Raw genomic sequence first — 15,496 nt, forward strand, 5'->3', positions numbered from 1 at the left:
GTAACTTACACTAGCAAGGCCACTTGTGCGTGTTTTATCAAACCATTTCATTGGAGTTCTCATGGAGATAAAAGCATCCGAGTCTAAATCTAAATCTACTTCTTCTACACTAACCCTGTCTGCCGATCTACCACTTCTGTTTATTTACACCTCCGTGCCTCTACCCCCTCTTCCTTCTCTTTTTTGTGCGTCATCACCTTAAAGTGGCATTATGTAGGAATTGTACTTCAGGGTTAGGGTTAGCAGTTTTACCTTAAAATAACAGCTTAAAAAAAATGAGGGCGCTACAATGACGTTTAATATGGAGAATCGCCTCCGTGCCATTGCCATACCAGGGTCCGTAGGTATATTACTGGGTTATGTAGGTTTGCCTGAAGCCGCCCGGTTACTACTGTCTGCCGAACTAGTAAGTAGCTTGCTTTGTCTTGTGTTGCACTTGCTTGATGTTTGACTGTGTTAGGAAAGTTGTTGACTCACTAGTTTGTCATAGTGTCAAAGTAAGCAAATTCCAAGAGGTTTCGCTAGGTTTAGCCGCTAGCATCTCGTTAGCTATTAGCAATTCCTACATAATGCCACTTTAACGCTTCACGCGTTCACTTCCTTGTACAGTCCTTTGTCCTTTGTCCGCCACCTTTTCACTTTGTGCCGCCTAGTTCTTTTGCCCCCCCTACAAGATTCCCACTTCAGTAGGCGGGCCTGTAAAAGACCTGGCCGTTGAGGAAGCGGCGCTTGAGCTCATTCCAGAGCAGGCTGCGCTCGCGCTGGGAGCCCTTCATGAAGCCACGGTTCTCCAGTGCACGGCGCGACAGGTAAGGGATGACCTCGTTCACCGGCCCGTAAGGTACATACTTGTACACAGGGAATCCCGCCTGACCTGTGTTCAGATAAGGGCCCAAACAAAACACAAAGAGACACAGAAGGTTAGGCATTTCATGGGTCATGTTTACACCTGTCTATCAGCTTCACTGACGGGAAGTTCCTGATCTCATTTTATCTCATTTCATTTTTATTTTATATTTACATTGACGTACATCAAAACAAAATAGTTTGAACCATCTAAACGTATTCATTATTTTAGTTATCCAAATCTCCAAGTCCAAATTCATTTATGCATTTATATTTATCCATACATTCCGTATGGCTGCACATGTGGCCATGAAACTACAGTAATCTCTTATTTCAGATTTATTAACCGATTTTAAAATCATTTACAATTTTAACATTTTACGTTCAAAGTCTACTTTCTATGAGCAAGGTGCAGAGTCAGCCATCACACTGTGCTCTATGTAAGCCGTTGTTCATTCACTTCAACAGTCTGCTCCACAACCAGTCCAACCCAGCGCACACCACTCACCCAGGGGGAAGCTGATCTGGTCACACATCCCGAGCAGCTGGCCGAAGTACACTTTGTGTTCCTGTGGCGAGAGGCCCATATCCCTCATCCTACGGGGTCACGAAACACAACGGTGCTCAGAGATTACAGTTACAAAGTGCGTCAAAGGCATACAGATACATGCAGCGACCAGCGGGGGAGGACCACGGCGGGAAAAAATACAGTTCAGCTGAACGGACATGAACCCATGAAAGGGCAGAAAAGGGGGTACGTGTTTCGGATTATGCAAGAAATTGTGCGTACTTTTCGAGAGTGAATTTCACTGTGTCCTCGTTGTGTGATGCAACCATGACGTTCGCATTCCTGTTGTGCTCAATCTCTTCCAGAACATACTCCAGGCACCTGGGTTGGGGTGAGATGGAACCAATTTAGCCCAATGGTTTCAGTGAAAGTTTCAACAACATACCGTATGCTAAATGAGCACATTCCCTATTTCTTCAGTATGAATTCATATTTATTTTACAGTGTTTAACGATATTCCAAAACATAATTTATGGCTGGATGTCACCATCAAACTAACCCCGCCAACATCAAACCCTCACTACACAGGCGTATAACCACACAAGCAGAGTGTAAGTGGTGGAAACCACTCTGGGAGAACCCTTACTTGTGGTACATCCTATTGGTGGCTTCATAGTCTGGGTTTATGGGGTCCTCGTAGCCGATTTCTGCAGCTCTGGATCTCTCCTGGTACATGTAGGCCCCACGCACCAGCTTGGCACCAAAGTACCAGCCTTCACGGCGAGACAGCTCCACATCGACAGTTACGTTATCATAGGCGTCCTGTGTGAGAGGAGAAGAAAGGCGATCTGTCAGTTACTGACTTAGCCATTGTAATTTTCCTTACTTCTGATAAGGAAATGGTTTAAGGGGCATATCACAAGACTTTTTTATAACAACAGTCTCCTCATATTGGCATCATATCCTATGTTATCACAGGTGATTTGCAGTAGCAGAATTGCTCCCATTTCCTTCATATGCCATAAAAGTCCCCAGTTACAGAGTCAGGTGAGTTTATGTGATGCTTTATGTAATACACAACCGGCTGATAAACAAAACCCTCCACTAGGTTTAAAAAGGGAGTCATTCATTCACTATGGACACTTTCAACTGCACATGACATGAAATGGATACAATGGCGATTCTTTATCCAATTAAGTCAATGACCTCCCAAACCCCACACAAAACACGCATGGGCATTTTAATAGGGCTCATTTTCCTTTATACTCCGGTCAACCATAAACCTTCTTGTCACATGTTTATAAAAGAATTTAAGGTGATGATAACTGTGATCATTCTGGGAAAAAACGACCAGCCATCGGAGAGGCAAGTCACCCACCTTCAGGTAGCACTGGTAGGTGTTGAAGATGACGGGCATCTCCTGGTTAAATCTCCGCTGCATCTCCAGGGTCAGTCGGCTGATGGCAGGCTGGAAATAGGTCTGCTCGGCATCCACCATGAGTCTCACTCCATTCTCTACTGCATGCTGGGAAAGGAGACGCACACAAAGAAGTTAAATGAGGGTTCGCAAATGCCGATGTAGGTAAATACAAGGTAGAACAGTTCACCAAACTGTTAGGAAAGGCAAATTAGCCACAGATTACCCAACCGAAAACCGAATTTCGCCTGAAATAGCAACTGCTAGCAGACTCAAAAAACATATGCAACTAAATATTTTACTCTATTCCCTGATAGCTGAGTGTACTAGTAACTATTAGCCTACTGTAATATACCAAAGGAAAATTAGCCACAGATTAGCAAACCGAAAACCGAATTTCGTCCGAAATAGCAACTGCTAGCAGACTCAAAAGACATATACAACATATCCAGCAGCTGTCTCTTAGTTTGACGATAACCGTGCTGAGCAGTCCTTTTACGGTGCCCGTATGGTTAGTACGTAATTTCCTGTTTATTTATCTCTGAAAAATCTGCGTGTCTTTACAAGTGTTTGTAAACCCCCCTCCCCCTTTTTTCTTACTGTGAGGCGCATTGTGTTACCTCCTGGTATGAAATGCGCGGTACAAATAAAGTTTGATTTGATTTGATTTAATTTAATTTAATTTAATGTATGTAATACCCTTGACCTGTTATACTGCTAATATTGGTATTCTTCACTGAGAGAAAGACTTCCTCTGTGTAGGTTTTTAAGGACTAATAACTGCACAAATCATTTTCCTAATAATTCCAGACAGGCCTAAGATCTCAAACTTCTCTAACTCTACAAATCTTTGCCAATGCCCCACTTATGTAATCACTACTAACCTTACTCACTGTTAAACCTGAAGGAAATCTTTTTAACTGGATTTACATTACGCAACTGTCAATGAGCTGTAGCAACTGTTTGTTCTGGTTTGCTCAACAGAAACATTTAAAGCTGAACATGCCCTAGTTTTTAGAACTGCAACACATTATTAGTAAACTGCTGCACAACAGATAATTATGCATGTCATGGTCTCCCTTTTCAGCCATATTTGGCTGGTAGAGATATCTCACCGATTACAGCCGATTACCCTTTCAATTCTTCAACAAGTTCTTCCAGGTCCTACCCTGACCTAGATTTCGACTAATTCTTGTATCACAGCAGACATGATGTCATGATGGCCGGAGGGTTTGAGGGGTAGAAGATTCTGGAATGATGCCACCTTTTCAGATCAGACAATCTGTTCCAAAAGGCACTACATCTGCGCAACAACACATCACTGTATTGTGTAGCCAGGCAGCACTAAGCTAAAAATGCTTGCTTTAGAGATAAAAGGCTAACAAACCCACTGATTCGTGGTAACTGCATCGCTAGTGACACACAGACTCTTTGCTGATTATATTTGATAGTGTTAAGCTTGTTCCATTAAAAACATTCACTGCTGATCTCAGTTCCATTTTTGTTCGACCAACATTGACATGATGTGAACGTAAGAGATTAAGCTAGGTGAGCGTTTGTAATCTGTGAGTATGCTTAAATATACTGCTGTGAGAGTATGAGGGGAACTGACCAAACAGGATTAAAAGGAGATAGTTTCATGTTATCATGACAGTGGAGCTGATTGCTGTTTGGCTGCTGTCAGCATGCGTCATGATTGTAGTAAACTAGAAGAATATTTTGTTCACGCAGAATCAAGCCCACATGTCTGTTAGATTAGCAGGATAACTTGTCATGCATGTCAGGAGGGTGCTTGAGTGGTTTACCTTGGCCAGCACGTCCATCCTCTGCAACATCCTCTTCATCTGTTTATCCTCTTCCTCAGTGAATTTGTCCAGGAGAGGCTCCAGGTGGCCAGACTGAAAACAGAGACCATAATTCATGCTCACGACACATAAGTTACATGTAATAGAGTTCTGCTCATGTGTTCAGTATGGTGTGCATATGCATATATGTTACTGTAGGATTGTGACATTTACCTCAACATTTGGAACCACAAGCAGTTTTGAGATCTTGGTCCTTTCGTTAATCAGACTGTTCCAATCAAGGAGGTCAATGGTTCTTCAGAGAAAAGAAAGACAATAATATGAACATGGCAACCTTTTCCATATGCAGCTGGATATGTGCACCGACATGTTCATGGGTGCATTTCTAGGAGCCTATCGAAATATTTTATGATAACTGTTGAAATGTCAGGTGAATTATACTAATTTGTATAAAGATCAAGAACAATACCCTGATGATCCAAGCTTTTCCCCAGTCAGCCAAGTCTCAATGTCAGACTTTGACACACCCAACTGAGTCAAACTGTCCTGTAGGGGAAGGTAAGCATTGGAATATTAAATGTAATATTCCACATGTAAGTCACATGTCACATTTTAAATACACTTTGGTTTCACAAATTGGTAACATTTCAGCTGTAAGGCAGAATTCACTCTGAGAATGTCCATGTTCTGGATTTAATGATTCACAGTGTTTGGCCAGGGGGACAAAAGGTAGTGGTCACACCACAGTTTCTCAACCTGGACTGTTTGTTTTCACAGCAACCCCTCTGCATTTGTGTCTATTAGGCACCCCAGAGCCTGGTCACAGTTGAACGAATTGCCACATGCGTATGAATGTAACATTCACGTTGGGTTGTGAATTGATCCTTGTGATGTGGGTAGTAGTCTGATCATGGTTTCCTTGCAATCTGAAGTATGTGCTATAGCTATGTAATTTGGTTAGCCCATTGTAACCTCTGCCTGGGCACACTCAGATGTAATTGGGTTGTGTATTTTGTCATTTAAGCTTACCGTTTATTGTAATAAACTGTTTATTCATTAACCATTCTTGTGTGCCATGCCATTATATAAATTAAGATCTCACAATTGGTGTATATACTGTTTGGTAATATTGTAGATAATCTAACATGTAATGGAGTCAGATTACTTGTTTATTCCGGAATACTTATTACTCTAATGCTTTCTACTCTGCCATAAGGTTCAGACACGTATAACCTTCCAGCCTGGTGTTGTCCGTCGTTGGTAACATTTTGGCTGTCCTTACACAGCTCAGCAAAAGGTTGTTCCGGAGACATTTGACTCTTGTGCGAAGTATGATCATTTCCACTTTCTGTCAGATCTAATGACCAGATATCACAATATTTGTTTGGACTTCACAGCATGGAGTCTTGTTCTGGAGACAAACGCCAATCCTCCCCTTGCTTCACTCTGGTTACATAACAATAGGGGCACCCTGAGCCATAACTGAGGGACCCCTGTTGGAATCTCAAATTAATCTGCACAAAGAAAGCCTCGAGGTCAGCATACCTGCAGCTGCTCCATCTCAAGTTTCTGCTCCACGGCGGCCATGTCTGCCTTCCCCTGCTGAGCAATAAGGACGTTGAAGAAGCTCCGCCACTTCACCAGAACCTCAGAGAACTGGAGCTGATGGGGAAAGATCAGAACCACAGAACACAGTGTTGACTGTCATTGCATCAGGAAACAGAGTGGTGTATTAAGTTGCCACACAGTGACCAGCGTCACACCCACCAGAAACTGTGGACGGCCAAGGGCGGTCATCTTGATTGCGGAGAATCCGTCCACAGCAGCCCCCCCTGCAAGCAGAGACGGGTTACCCTAAGGGGTTACATGTGGACACAGGCAGTAGCAACAGAGAGCCCACACAACAGAAAAAACTCAAGAAGTAATCCATGGGACTTTCAGGAACAGACTGTGACAGAGGCCTTCCAGAGGCCTTTGGTGTATTCTTTCTGTTTTCTTGCAGGTAGCCTAACTAGGAGACTCTTTAACTACTCATTAACCTCTCAAGAAGAGAGAGAACCCTAATGTCAGGTACAAAATTAAACTCTGCGGAATTCTACACTATTCCCCTTCATAGAATGTAACCTTCTACAAGCTATTAAGGCCTGGGGTGTGATTTTCTATCCACAGCAGGTACCCACCAGAGGCTCTGATGCATTTTAGGAAGGTCTCCATGTGCTGGTCACACTTGGACTCATCAGCATAGAAGTATGTGCGAGCGCTGGTCACTCCTCCACGACGGTCCCCAAACTGGCGGTGAGCTTTGTATTTCTTCTCCCTGTGGTCCTTGCCTGAAAATGGCACATCGCTTGGTTACAAATGGTCTGACATTAGTTGACATACACCTCATTTGAAAAAACATACCACTGACAAATATATATATTTTATTCTTTCTAGAAGCACACTGCCAATACAATGAACTGAAAGAAGAGGTGAGTTAATGTTCAGATGGGAAACAAGGTTAACGGAGGCAAACGGATCCAACAGTCAACTTGAAGCCAATGGAAAGAGGAAGGGTATGTTGAGCCCTGACACCATGGTACAAAGACCCAATCCAGATCTAACCAGATCCAACAGCCCTGTTCACTCCCACCTCCCACACACCCACACCGATGCCTCAACCTTAAAGCATCTATTTCAATCCCTGGAAGGCTGCCTATAAGCAAAGTTCAGCCCAGCTCCCTTCAACACCCGTAACTACCAATCCTGGAGTGACTGACACAAAGAGCGTCACACACACAGACTGTACCCTTCACCAAAACATAGCAAAAGATTAATAAAAATTACAATACAGTCATTGTCCAGAGTCACAGAGTATTCAGTGGTTGCCGCTACAAAAAAAAAAATTATTGAAGGGGATTAAATGTGGAAGGAAAGTTTTCAGCCTGAATCACAAATATACTGCAGTGTATATCAATACTGATAACATACTGGCGTTCTAAAAGAGTACATACCTGGACTCTCTTTCTCTGCAACAGACACACAGGATCTAAAAGGGGGGGAAAAAACAACAGCAATATTTTAGAAATCAAAAGAATAAAGTTTCATACAGAATACAAACATTTTTTAACTTCCGGACAAAACTAAATCACCAAAAGCATTAAACAAAGAAAATAATCTGAAATTCTAGCCCATAGGTTACTAAATAAAAAATACAAAAAAGAATCCATATGTATATGTCAGGTTATGGAAATGGATCAGTGAATCACAATGTGTTCAAATGCTGCAATAAGTAGTCAAGGTGGGCAAATCCTGTCACAACGACCAGTCTGTGACGTAAATCACTGAGTCACCCGAGATGCTTGGCAAGCATGTCAAACTGATTGCGCAAACAGACCGTCCGGTCCCAGCCAGCATGAGACCTCTAAAGAGGCCATGGTCGCTTCTCAGATTCCCATGGGGTCTGCACGTATCAGGATAGTGTGATGGAGCTCAAGTGCTGACATCACGTGCAAAGTCTAGGTTGTCATGGCAGTGTTGGTTGTGAAAGAATTTAGAATTCAGACTTCTATAAATATCCATTTCCAATACCTTATGTGTCTCAGTGGCTCCCAAACATTCCGTGACCATGGTGATCCATCCATACAATGTTCATGTAAGGCACTTGTCCGTTGCATTAATAATTAGACTAGCTATCCCTTCTAACATACAGGCTAAATGGTAGGCCCACATTATATAGTAGGCCCTACCATATTACAGTAGGCTGTAAACTCATCACCAAATAGGTTAGTTATAGGCTACTATGCCTAAGATCACTGCGCTACTTAATTTTACCTTTAATTGGTTGTTAAGGTTTCTCATTACATTTTTTCACCCCAATCCGTACTTTGAGAACCACTGCTGAAACCACAAGCAAACTAACTGATTTTTCTTTTGAATGTGTGTGACCAGACAACGTGAACCCAGAGTACACATTATGTATTTGTATTCGTCACTCAGTTAGAACAAAGACCCCTTACTTGGTGCTGATAAGCACACAGTATAGGGGTGCGTGAGTGTGTACAGGGTGCCAAGGCCCTCACACGTAAGGGCACACAGAAACATGATCCTGGAAGGGGAACCTCCTTCAGGAGCACATCTGACAGCACAGCAGTAATGTATGCAGAGTATGTTTTCCCTGCTAATAATGAAATCATAAACACCTTTTGTTCAATAAAATACCAACAGTGTTTTTCAATAACGTACTGTACAGTGTTAATAACACCTATACCATGATCTCACTGTAATAATCCATATATTATATGGATGTCTTTACTCTATGACATTTGTCTCGAGTTAGCTTGTGGTTTCTTACATAACCACTTCATGGTAATGCCACCTCCAGCCATTGGGCCCAATAACTCATACCATATGTTCCAGGATGACTTGGTCATAAGCTTGTAATAAACCCAACTAAATTGACACCATTATGCCACTATGTCACAAACCACTGTCATGTTACTGAAGAAAAATCACATGAGTCGTAAGTTAAAGTTCGGTTTATCCTCAAACTTAGACAGCCTGGAATGAAACATGACACTCCTACAGACTATTGGGGAAATACTGACAGGGTAAACAGCCACTGAAAACCATTTGAATCAAGAACCAGATAACCTCCATAAGTTATGTTGACTTTAACACCAGATAAGCGCAATTATCGCAGCTTTATGCTACCTTCAGAGACATTAGAGCTCGACCTATCAGCTGCTTAGTTACATGGCCGAACCCAGGGTGTGAAATACTTGTATATACCAGCGCACGCTGCCAGCTAGAATGATCATTAAATGAACACATGTTTAATTTAAAGAAAACTCCATTACGTCTGTGTGACACTTAACAGAATTTTACATTTTTTGTCACCTTTACTGACTACTTCAAAGAGAATGTCACTTTAATGTTTATCACGAGACCAAACAGGATCCATCCTTGAATCAACGTGAGCGACAGTTAACCAAGCTTTAAAATAAATGTGTGACACAGTGAGTTTTCCGCTTTAAAGAGCGTGGAGAAGGTAATTCAATCCCAAAAACAAACATAGCAACTCCCTCCTTTCCCAAAACATCTTACGCAACACAGACATGCACAGCGTTACCCAACAGGCTGGCTCACTCCAGCCACCTCATGTGAGCACAAACTCAAGGGGGCCGGCCAAGAAAGGGAGGCACTCTGTCCACCAATCAAGACAAAAGAGGCCTTGGCCAAACTGACCAATCAGGAGCGACCAAAGGCTGGAACTAAAAATACAGCATGGTTTGTCATGTGCTCAAAATGCCAAGGAGGACAAACTAGACATTTGGAAAGCGAACAGCGGGCGTTACTAGATTACTGCTGGATGGGAGCCGGACTATGTGTTTGTGTGGATGTGGGAAACCCTGGAATGGGCCTACATATTTTAGGGTTTGAAAGCTGGTTTAAATCATGTTAATTAACAATCAGTTTCGTAACTATTTTACATAAGTGCCCTGGAGGGATTTCCAGACAGATTACCATGACAACCTGACAGTTCACAGTTTAACAACAGGCACAATTTCAATGACACTAAAGCTTACACTGCAGTTCCCTAGTCACCTCTGTTGAATATTCGTGTTAGTTACGGAACGACCCAACTGTGTTACAGACACATGACATCAACAGCACTCAAGGTTGGAGCACCACATATGGTATGCCATCTCTAAAGCAGTACATGGTTTTAAGGGGGCATTAGCACAGAGAACTGCTAAATGAACATTGTAAACAGAACTACTGGTGATGTTGAGGGAAGACATTCCACATGTTAAAAATAATAGGCATTCCAATCTGAAGCAATCCACCTTGACAGTCAGTCTATATAGTTACTCTTTTTGCTAATTTTCTTGGACCGGTTACATGAGAAACATAGTGGACACTTTTTTTGCCTTTGAGGTCTGCAGTGTACATAACTTGAATGAATGTGGCCATTCTTGTTCTACTTCCATGAATGGAATGTTTGGGAAGCTTATTTGTTTACATCTGACAAGCAAGTAAACCAAGAAACCAAGCACCAAGTGACACTCACAAACACAATATATATATAGCGCTTTCGTGCTATAGGGTAGTGCAAGCTGGAGTCATCAATTCCTACACAGTGCAATTGGTAAAACATACACAGGGTACAATGTATAGGTTTGGATCATGTGGATCACTGTACCACTGCACACAGTCAGCTGCAGGCTCATGAGCAGCACTAAAGAGGCTGAGTGACTACTCTGCATACAGAGAGTTTCATTTTGTAACGCCTCTGGTTTGCATAACTGTTTGCATAAGTTTCTTAGAACTGAGGAGATCCACCCTGCCTTTTCAATTCATCAGGGGAAAAAAATATGATCAAATATGATTTGCTTTTGGTTTCATATATAAAACATATGTGCCATTATAAGACATTTGTTTTTGGTATATTTGTGTGATTGCTGCACTAGATTAAAATGGTTTAGATATAAATACGGACAATCTACCTACTCGAAGTCAGTAATTCTAATGGAAACTAGATAAACAAAAAGAACCTGATTAGTCAGCCTGAGTTCAATTCCATAACATCAAGTAAGTTCATTAGAAATGTGTTCCTGCAGTGTTCCTTCTGGACTCATGTATACATCATTAGCATTAAATGAACCCATATGTTCACCTGCTGTGGTGTCAACTTACTCCATTTCCTTCTTCACTGCTTCTTCCTGGGTGAGGTCCTCCTCCACACTGTAGTCTAGGACGGAGCCGACACCAAAAGCCTGGTTCTTGCGGATCAGAGGCTTAATGGCATTGTGGTCTTCTCCCGCCACAAACTGGCCATAAAAAGTCATCTTCATGATCTTCTCAAACAGTCTCTGGCCCAGAACTTTCTTGGTGATGTCCATGAGCTAAACAGAGCATCGATATGATCGGGAGTTCTTCTTTTCCACAACACATCAAACTATTAAATCCTCGCTACATCTCATCAGTAGATTACATTAGAATTATAAATCAGTAGATGAATATGAAATATTAATGAGTAGATGAACATGAAATCATTGTCTATAACTATGGTTCTCGAAACCACATGGGGCTTTGAAAACGGCAGCTGCCATCTTAGGATTTATGTGTCGAATACCAGTACAGCTGCTTCTGTTGTAACTTATACTGTTCTCTATCCTGTCCCATACAGAGAATACATACACGTCTATTTGTATGTTTTTGTTGTTGTTGTTAATTGGATGCTGGCTGCATCATAATTTCACTTAGCCTACCTCTTTGTTTTTGTCCACCAGGAAGTCAATCGTGCACATCTTAAAGACCAGTAAACTTCTCATAAGTTCTAGGTTGTTTTTGCTCTTGTAGGCCTCTTGAGTATTTTCAAAGTTGATCGATATGTTTGTCTTCTGATTATCTGCATTTTTAGTCTGACTGATGAGGTCCACCTCGACTGGCCTCTCCACCACAGTGCAATTTTGATCTCGGACAGATTCATCCGTTTTCTCTTGACGCTGCGGTGATGCTGCTGATGATCGGAGCCTTTCTTGAGCAAACCTCATTCGCAATAACTTGTCGGAACTGGCTCTGGCAAGAGCCGGGGCAATCTTAGCGTAAGACATGGCGTTCGGTCTAAGTACGAATCTTCTGTTTGGAAGCACTCAGGCAACTACACTTCTCGTAACCTAACCAGTCCACTGAAGACTCTCTGATGCATGGGCTAAACATAAAAGCGAGCGCGATTGTTGGAAAATTCGATGCAAATGTATTCACCATTCTGAGCACAGATTGGCTTCCGTCATCTGACGCACACTTCTCCGTTCTTCTCTGCATGGCTCTGCGTTTATCTACATGTACTATGTAAATATAGCCACATATTGGATTACCTCTGATTACTTACTTACTTACTTACTAACTAAATTTCTCTTCTGGATAACTTCAAACCAGTCGCCACTGATCAGACAAAGTGTGTTAAAGAATGCATGAAAACAACGAATAATTGTTTAAAAACTGGCCTGGGTAATAGATCTTTCAGGCAGTTAACCACGTGATTTAAACCCGTCTCAGCAGGATCTAAAGGGCACTAGAGGCAGCAATGGATGGTTTTAGTTCCAGGTCCCTCCCGCCATCCAACGATAACTTAGACTTCTGTAGGAAGACCTCCAAAGTTACACTGTCCCCCACTACCTCCATCAACAAACCCCACCCCCCTCTATCTCTGGGGCCAATGAGTGCATATCTATCATTCAGAAGATGCCAATACCAGCAAAAACAGAGTTTGTCTTCTGTACAATTACGTCTAGGTTTGGGGTTTTGCTCAAGGGGATTACTAATCAGAGCTGACACTTTTCCCATGTTCTGTCTGCTCAAATCGGTTGCCAAGACTCCTAGGTTGATTGTTACTGCTATGATCTTGTGACTTAACCATAATAATAAATAGAACTGCAAGCGGCGATGAGGGGACTAAGCAGATTCGCCATGGAAACCTAATGTCATTATGTCGATAGCATAGCTGCAAGCACTCCAAACTAATTTTATTTGTATAAAGACAGACTTTTTCATAAAATGAAATATTGTGGAAAATACAATATAGGAAATTGAACTCGGCTTGATCCAATGAATCCAACGGTACCTCATTTAAAAAACTGGGCATACACTCCAGGCACATAAATGAAACATGGTAAAAAGAATTGTGGAACTGTCCCCAGTAAGTGTGCCAAATTTCAAAACTTGTTACCATAAAGTTCTAGGGGCAATCATAGACTCCAATGGCAGAAGAAAGAAAAAGAAGATGTGTAAGAAATGGTAGAAACACACGATAGCTTCACTGTTTGACCCCCAATAATCTCAGCTATTTGGTCAGTGAAATTTAAGCATCTTTATTTGAACTTGCTTGTGTTGAACATGCTGATTTGGAGGTTACTTTGCGCTTCAACCAAATAAAATATTATACAAAGTCTATCAGAAGACTACCCAAAACACTTTCTTGTTGGACAGTTGGACAGAAATGGGTATGTAACACTGACACGTATCGCTCATTTTACAAATGTTATTAAAGTGTCATCAATTCCTCAGATGTACCTCAAATGGTTTAACACATTGGACATGACTTGAAGAAACTGTTCTTCAGGGTCAGCGTATGTAAATGAGACTACTTTCATCTCCACAGGCATAGCCTACATTTGATCATTCTACTGCTTCTGTTTGCTGAGAATGAAAGCAATGGTCATGGCACTGCTAACACCATCTTCTAACAGTTAGGTTGCAGGCGCACTGTGTATCATAAGCATAGGATGTCCCAGTATGCTGTATATTGCAACCAAACTGAGAAACCTGACTCTGAACTCAATGCTAACAATAGCCTTTATGCTCAGCCTTATCAATAAAATAACAAATCAATACTTTATTAACTCTGTGATAAATGTTTCTAGTTTGCAATTCTAGGAAGAATAAAGGCTACATAACCAGGTGTCATTGACCACATCAATGAAGATCTTATCTTTTTTTTTTAATGATGGATTTTGTATTTTGTTCATCAATATAAAGGATCAACAGGCTGTATCATCAGGAAAGAAAGAAAAAAGCTGAAATGAGTAGCATTAGATAAATCAACATATTGTGATTTGAGTAGCATGTTTCACAAGACACAAGTTGCACACACCACCTCCCGAGGTGAATCAACATCTTGTGATGGTGTGCACAATTGACACTGTCACACATAGGGAAAGGCGCTCTGCTATCTACTCTACCCAAGGTTAGGTACAAAGAACTGTCTGTGAATATGAGATTTCTATTGTGTACAGTACACAATGCATATTTAATTTTGCACACTTTGTCCTGCTCCTGTTATTTTCAGACATGCCTGTTCATGGGGTTGTGTGTTGAGATCATGTTCTCTTGCATGAACCTGACAGCTAGATAGTGTAATTCTGAAATCGAGAGTTGTCTCTGCGATACATGTCCATGTACAACATGTGCTTTTCATCCACTGTACGGTCGAGGAATGCCAAAGGAAACTCTTTGTTAGTCCCTGGCCCGGCACCTTTGATACAGTAATATTCCCAAAAATGGGCTGAAGTTGGTCAAATAAACTGGCAAATTAGTTTGAAGAACAAGGAATCTTACACTGCCTGAGTTGCTGGCTTATACTGTGAAAAGACACCGGAAGTGAATTCCTGATATCACCCTCATTGCAACACTAAAAACACTGTGCTAACAAGTAATACTGCTGTGTCATGGAATGAATAGATTCCTTGCACTGCAATGAGCACAGAACGTGCTGTATCAAGATCTCTGCAGGCAGGCAAGAATTGATATAAATAATAAAGATTTGTTTGTTTTGTTTTGTTATTCTCTCTCTCTCTGGGGACAGGTCCATATTATTATTAAGAGACTTGTACTTAATGAAGGACTGGGTTTCACACTTTCTGTTGAAAAAAAAGAGAGAAAGCTGAAGGCTCGAGGTGCTGGCTTAGGTGCTTGTGAAACTGTGTTTTTAAAATACATTTAAAAGAATGGCTGCACAGTTACTCAAAAATGTACATTTTAATATGAAACACATATTCGTTTCAGCGTCTAGAGCTGCAGGAGGGAGGCACCACGTAATGTTACTACATAATCAGTTTGACCTTAGCATGCAACACAAAACCCCTGAGGTCGGGCCTATGTTTGTGCACTGATAGGTTTTGTCCTTTGCAAGTCTATGCGTCTCCTAAAGCACCTGAAGGGAGAGCAAATACTGGATCAACAGCCACTGACCTGCCATAAGGGACAGGAGAGTTGAAAATGCGAGTGAAAGATGAGTAAAAAAACACTTGACTGAAAATAGATTCAGACCAACTGGTTTTCAACTGGCTTGAGATTAAAAACAAAATGCTGTTCGGGAGTCAAGAGTGCAAGAAACAGTTGGGTTGTTCATTACCATCAACTGTCAAATACACCACT

The 15,496-nt window shown here is 41.6% G+C and overlaps 1 protein-coding gene across 1 annotated transcript; it reads right to left on the bottom strand.

Annotated features, from left to right (window-relative positions):
* Nucleotides 1–612: 612 nt before the first annotated feature.
* On the bottom strand, nt 613–12,647 carry LOC105911906 (proline dehydrogenase 1, mitochondrial-like). Its single transcript, XM_012840792.2, has 14 exons — nt 11,830–12,647; nt 11,255–11,463; nt 7,570–7,604; nt 6,757–6,906; nt 6,344–6,408; nt 6,122–6,238; nt 5,046–5,122; nt 4,790–4,871; nt 4,577–4,669; nt 2,733–2,879; nt 2,001–2,176; nt 1,637–1,735; nt 1,355–1,443; nt 613–874 (listed from the first exon to the last, which is right to left on the bottom strand). Exons 1-14 carry the CDS (start codon nt 12,172–12,174, stop codon nt 684–686), a joined length of 1,875 nt encoding a protein of 624 aa, XP_012696246.2. The 5' UTR covers nt 12,175–12,647; the 3' UTR covers nt 613–683.
* Nucleotides 12,648–15,496: the final 2,849 nt, after the last annotated feature.

This window comes from Clupea harengus, chromosome 21 (genome assembly GCF_900700415.2).
Source record: "Clupea harengus chromosome 21, Ch_v2.0.2, whole genome shotgun sequence".
Classification (NCBI taxonomy): domain Eukaryota; kingdom Metazoa; phylum Chordata; class Actinopteri; order Clupeiformes; family Clupeidae; genus Clupea; species Clupea harengus.